The sequence below is a fragment of the Montipora foliosa genome, chromosome 14 (assembly GCF_036669935.1).
Source record: "Montipora foliosa isolate CH-2021 chromosome 14, ASM3666993v2, whole genome shotgun sequence".
NCBI classification, from domain to species: domain Eukaryota; kingdom Metazoa; phylum Cnidaria; class Anthozoa; order Scleractinia; family Acroporidae; genus Montipora; species Montipora foliosa.
The window spans coordinates 9,356,587-9,362,586 of record NC_090882.1 but is presented as its reverse complement, the minus strand read 5'-3'; the positions used below and the strand labels follow the sequence as shown (position 1 = coordinate 9,362,586).

Sequence of the window (6,000 nt, the reverse complement as noted above, 5' to 3'; positions counted from 1 at the left end):
ATGAATAGACCATTTTCGAATTCTCACAGCTGGACTGGATCTAGCATGAAACGGAGGCTGATGTATGCAAATTAATTTGCATTTCAAAAGTTTGCCCGCATTAGCCTCCATTTCATGCTAGATCCAGTCCAGCCGTGAGAATTCGAAAATGGTCTATTCTGATCGACCCATACTCGTAAAATTATCATCTCTTACAAGAGTTTCTAAATTTGTTTTCCTAATCTTGCATTTGAATAGCCCGCGAGAGGATCCGGTTTTTTCGCCTCAAGTTTCAACCACCGAGGAGAAGCTTTCTTTCTCTTTTTTTCCTCTTTTTTTCCATTCTCGGTGGGTGAAACTAGAGCCGGAAAAACCGGATCCTCTCACAGACTGTTAATATCGTTCGTCACTTTTGACAAAAGAAATGGCATTTTGTATAGCTGCTTTTTTGAAAATCGCTGCCGGTTTCTTTAAATACTTCATGTTTAATTATTTATCCGTATGGGCTATATATTTTAGCTGTAAATGTAATGTCTGCAAGATATTAGCTATTGTAATTACTCTGAAATACGAGACGAAATAAACTTTAAGCATGTGTGTATGTTACCTTCAGCAGGGCGCATGCGTACTCTCTGTAATCTGCGACTCCAGTGCTTACCATATGACAGAAAAAATGACTTTTCTCTTGAATATATAAGCGAGAGAAATCTTACGCTAAATTGCAATGACAAGGGCGGTCTGGAGCTGTGAGTAGGCGTGGGATTTGTCTCATATGGTTTAGGGGCCGACATATCCCTCCCTCAATGCCGTACCGGGAGGCGAGGTCGGTAGCAGAAAGCAGCGAAGGGCCAACTGCGTCCAAAAGCGATCGCACGGGCCGAAATCCCGGGATGACTCGTTTGGTACGACGCTCCAGCGCCACGTCTGGAGGTACTGCATTTTTCTCTCTTGTTCAAACATTCCGTCAGCTCATGCGCAAATGCTCTGGCTCTCCGATACCTACCATATCAAAAAAAGATGCTCGTTTTTACAAGGAACTGACATTTCAGTTGATTGTACAGGCATAAACGTAGATGTAAGAAACGTGCGAGTCCGGTCTTCTAGAAGCAGAGGTGAGAGAGGGTTTCGTGCAGACTGGGATGCCTAAAATGCTTTGTTGCAAAGCTGGCGGTTCACGAGTTAAGTTGTCTCTCTGGCCTTTCTGTGGACGAATTCCAGGACCTACCGATACAATGTGGGTAAGTTTTGAGAGCTAAAAACTACAATTGATGCGGTATTTTGCTGGCAGGACTGGGTGGCCCTACACTTATAAAAACAATATATATGAAAGGAGAATCGGGGTTTTTCCTTGTCACGGAATGGCAGAATTACCCAGAATTCTTTTGGGCATGAACGAGGCAACTTGAAAAGCACAAGACTGGACCTCCTCATCAAATGGTTGAAGCGCGGCCGGAGAAAAAAGTGAGAAGAAAATTGTTAGCCAGATACTAAGGAGTAGCCCTGGTGTGTGCTGTTAATGTAGACTTCTGATTTCTGAACACATTTTTGTTATAGAAAATTCGCGACAAAGTAGTGCTTTTTTCGCTGTTATTCTTGTAGCAAAAGCTGGCGTTTCGTCAGTTGTTCTTGTCAAAAGAACGGTATAACGTAAGTAAGAGAAGACTGAAATTTACAGTTGCAGATTACGAAAGCCGGGCAAACTCTATATGATCTCTATGCAATAAGCGCACTCGACATTTCTTGATATTTATCTTATAAAAGTCTGTTTTTGAACTGAGGATTTTCCTGCTACTACATATAAAGAAAAACAACCGAGTTTTCTCTCCGGTCTTCTCAGTTCTCATGATGTTCGCGGAAATTACATTCTGTTCCTCAATAAACCTAGAACAACCAGTTATGGTCTTAATTCTCTTTCTTACTTCAGTATCAGCTAAGTTATGGAATGCGCTACCTGATTTTATCCGTACTGAATGAGTTAACAGGTTTTAAAACGAGAATCTAGGCGGCATTTTGTATAGCTGCTTTTTTGATTCTTTAAATATTTCATGTTTAATTATTTATCCGTATGGGCTATGTATTTTAGCTGTAAATGTAATGTCAGCAAGATATTAGCTATTGTAATTACTCTGAAATACGAGACGAAATAAACTTTAAGCATGTGTGTATGTTGCCTTCAGCAGGGCGCATGCGTATTCTCTGTAATCTGCGACTCCAGTGCTTACCATATGACAGAAAAAATGACTTTTCTCTTGAATATATAAGCGAGCGAAATCTTACGCTAAATTGTAATGACAAGGGCGGTCTGGAGCTGTGAGTAGGCGTGGGATTTGTCTCATATGGTTTAGGGGCCGACATATCCCTCCCTCAATGCCGTACCGGGAGGCGAGGTCGGTAGCAGAATGCAGCGAAGGGCCAACTGCGTCCAAAAGCGATCGCACGGGCCGAAATCCCGGGATGACTCGTTTGGTACGACGCTCCAGCGCCACGTCTGGAGGTACTGCATTTTTCTCTCTTGTTCAAACATTCCGTCAGCTCATGCGCAAATGCTCTGGCTCTCCGATACCTACCATATCAAAAAAAGATGCTGGTTTTTACAAGGAATTGACATTTCAGTTGATTGTACAGGCATAAACGTAGATGTAAGAAACGTGCGAGTCCGGTCTTCTGGAAGCAGAGGTGAGAGAGGGTTTCGTGCAGACTGGGACGCCTAAAATGCTTTGTTGCAAAGCTGGCGGTTCACGAGTGAAGTTGTCTCTCTGGCCTTTCTGTGGACGAATTCCAGGACCTACCGATACAATTTGGGTAAGTTTCGAGAGCTAAAAACTTGAATGGATGCAGTGTTCTGTATTGAAAAAAATTCCACCAATCTTGTATTTCATTACATTTTATAGATATCTCGTGCTGGAAGCCCTGGAGGGTGGCGATTTTCTGGACCTGTCAGAATGATCAAGTGAAAATTAATTGAATATATAATTAGTTCAACAGCGATTGAGAGTTTTTGTCTCGTGGAGAAAAAAGGCGAGATGTTATACTCGTGGGAACTTATCGTTGCCCTGAAACTAACACCAAACTAACTCAATTGAAGTTAATTCTGTACTTGGCACTGCGGGTTGGCAAATTTTTACGAACGTGTGGTATTGCGTAAATCAATATCTTTGTTTGTGGCTTCAGTTTTATAGTCTTGCAGTCTCCAAAATAGTTTTTTTTTTTAAATAAATGCCTTTCATATTTAAGTAGAATACAACAAAATTCAAAGACTGGCTGGCCTGAAGAGAGCTTTTTTCCGTTTGTTTTGACACAGAAATCTGAAGTTCTCCAGACATTCCGGAAGTTGGGCACAGCCAACCAAAATTGACAGTAACAGTGATAACAGGACACTTCTGCTTTTTGATTGGCTGTGGACTTGTTCCAGCATGCCAGACACGAAAGAAAACAAACTGTGAACTGAGTGCTTTGAAGTAGTAGTTTTCCGACCATATTCGCAGCAAAACTTGCTAGAAATAGTGAGCGGGGACGTCTTGTTTTTATCGAACGGGACATTAAACTGTGGAAGCTGTGGACATTTTCAAGAACCACAGCGATTAGAGTTGTAGTGCAGAAATCACGTCATACAGAAATGGCGGCTGTATCTCACATTTTACACATGGCGCTGAAGTTTGCGACCTCAATATATTCTTAGCATTCTTTTAACGATTTCACTGGAAGGAAATCTTCTCAAACGCGATCCTTTAAAAGCCAAGAAGTTTAGGAGTGCATAATGGGGTCTGGAAGTTCCATCGCAAGTCGGAGAAAAGTTATCGATGATGATGAATTTTCCGAAAAGTTTGAATCTGGGGTAACGAAGGAGATACCGATTGAATGCAGCACGGCAGGCAGTAAAGCAACTTCTATCAAATCGGTTGGATCGTTTGGAATTGGTAAAAAAGGCAGCAGGAGAAAGAAAAGAGCCAATCCGGTTATTAAGAGCTTTAGTCTCCGCTCTGCGTTGTCGATTGCAGTTGATCAAGAAGAAGGTGTTGACGAAAGACACAACAGAGAACTCGAACTAAAGAACAAGGTAATGGAAATTGCCGAACTTGAGAGGCGCAAAGATAAGCTTCATAGCGAAAACCAGAGGCTACGAGGGGAAATTAAAGCATTACAAGCAACATGCCTTAAGTTACGGAACGAAAGGGGAATGGCTTTGGAAGGCAAAGATCAAGCGCTGCAAAGGGCTACTGCCTTTGAGAAAGGTGAGAATTTTACCAATGTCGAATTGTTATGTAAGTACAGTTATTTGTCGAGAGATCTTCTTTTTAATTTCCTTTCGTGGAGAAGGCGTACATAGAACTGATATTGCTGAATGACGTGTGATTGACAGTGACTGCATGTGCTAGTAGTTTCTTTCTCCTGTGAAACTGACGATGGAAGATCTTAACTCGTGACATGCACACACATTAGCCTCTTTGCCTGGCTTCGTGATTCTTCTTCGAAAGTCCTTAGTATTAACGTACTCGAAGGTCATCTGGCCTATTTTATCCCTCTAGCCAGTCATTTAAGGATGAAGATTGATTCTTTTAAGTTTATTGAATTAATCAATTAATTAACTAATATTTCGATTATTGCCCTGGGGGTTTTAGAATGCACCTGTCGAATTGTCCCTTACTTCAGAGAGGAGTTTCATACAAAAATGTAGACATTAGGGTGGATCAGAATTTGAGTAAATTGTGGGCTAGTTCCCATAACAAGATTCCACACACCAGTAAAGTTAAGAGTGAGTGTTTTGGTTTTAGCATTGTGAGTGGAGGGGCAGAAAAGGCTGGGAGCAACCGGCTTTATGTGTCCATATACAAGTTGTGTCAGTAGACATGGCACATAATTATGCATTCATAGATTATTAAACTTAATTCTTAAGGAGAGTGTCATATTATGGTGCAAATTGCCCATCTGTGGTATGTTATGGAAAAGCTAAACTCCTTGACTTTATTTCTTACGAAACCCAGTTTGGAATGAAAAGAAACCTTGTTTTGGGTGGTAATTAATTAAAGGTGTTAGTTTACAAGGATTTCCTGCTCTCAACTTTTGGTCTAGGTGGGGGACTCAAAGGAGCATTTTCAGTGTCCCTCTGATTACATAATGACTGTGTCATATCTTTGGGACAATAATTGTCCAAAAGATATGAAGAGACACCTTACATACTCAGCATAGATATCATTCTTGTTCTCAATAGCCTTTTGGTTCAACTGGGGGCTTCAGGTGTACTATAGTACACCCCTTTCATCTACAACAAATTTCTAACTTCAGCAGTCAACTGCCTGCATTGTCACTGAAAAGTCTGTTCAGTGAATGGTACTGAAAGTAACCATTAATTTTACCTAACTCATAAAAAGGTGTTTTGATACATATGTCTCACAACTAATAACTACAGCCTGAAAACACATCAATTTGTCCTCCAGAATAGGAGACCATTTCATAGCCTCAGGAGGAAGTGGATTTTACATTCCTTTGCAGTCTTAAACTGGGGCTGTGTGCCTGCTAGGTGCAAATCTTATTTAACAGAAATTCCAAACTGGGTTAGAGTGATCCAATTATTGATGTCTAAAATTCTTCCCTGAGGTCCAACAAGGGTTTATGAAAATGCAGTTTGAACAATGGTTGTTATTGGAGTCCTCGCCTTAATGGAGTATGTTACCTACATGTGTGCTTATGCTAGCAGTTTCACGTTGTGATTCCTGATGTTCAAAACTCAAACAACCATTTTAATAATAATGAAAAAGTGGAAATAAAAGTTTGGGATCCCTTACCTTTTGCTAAATGCCTCTCAAGTTCTAGGAGTGATTGTGCTTAAGAGGTCATCTTTGTTTAGTCATGAGGTCATAGAGATGTTAAAGTCATGTGAAGAACCAGTCAATATGGGGGGTGCCTGGCCCTTAATAACATCAGCTGAAAAATTAATGAGTTTTGACTTGACCAGGCCTTTTATGCACACACGGGTGTCTAGGATTAAACCAATGCTGATAAGATATTGTTCCATTGGATGTT

At 40.8% G+C, this 6,000-nt stretch overlaps 1 protein-coding gene across 1 annotated transcript in view; it reads left to right on the top strand.

The window, feature by feature from the left end:
* Positions 1–3,355: 3,355 nt before the first annotated feature.
* The window catches only part of LOC137984322 (nephrocystin-3-like), a 69,703-nt gene continuing 67,058 nt past the window's right edge, over positions 3,356–6,000 (top strand). Inside the window, exon 1 of the mRNA XM_068831475.1 lies at positions 3,356–4,211. Within this exon, the coding sequence (XP_068687576.1) occupies positions 3,737–4,211 (475 nt within the window). The 5' untranslated portion in view covers positions 3,356–3,736. The remainder of the gene's footprint in view (positions 4,212–6,000) is intronic.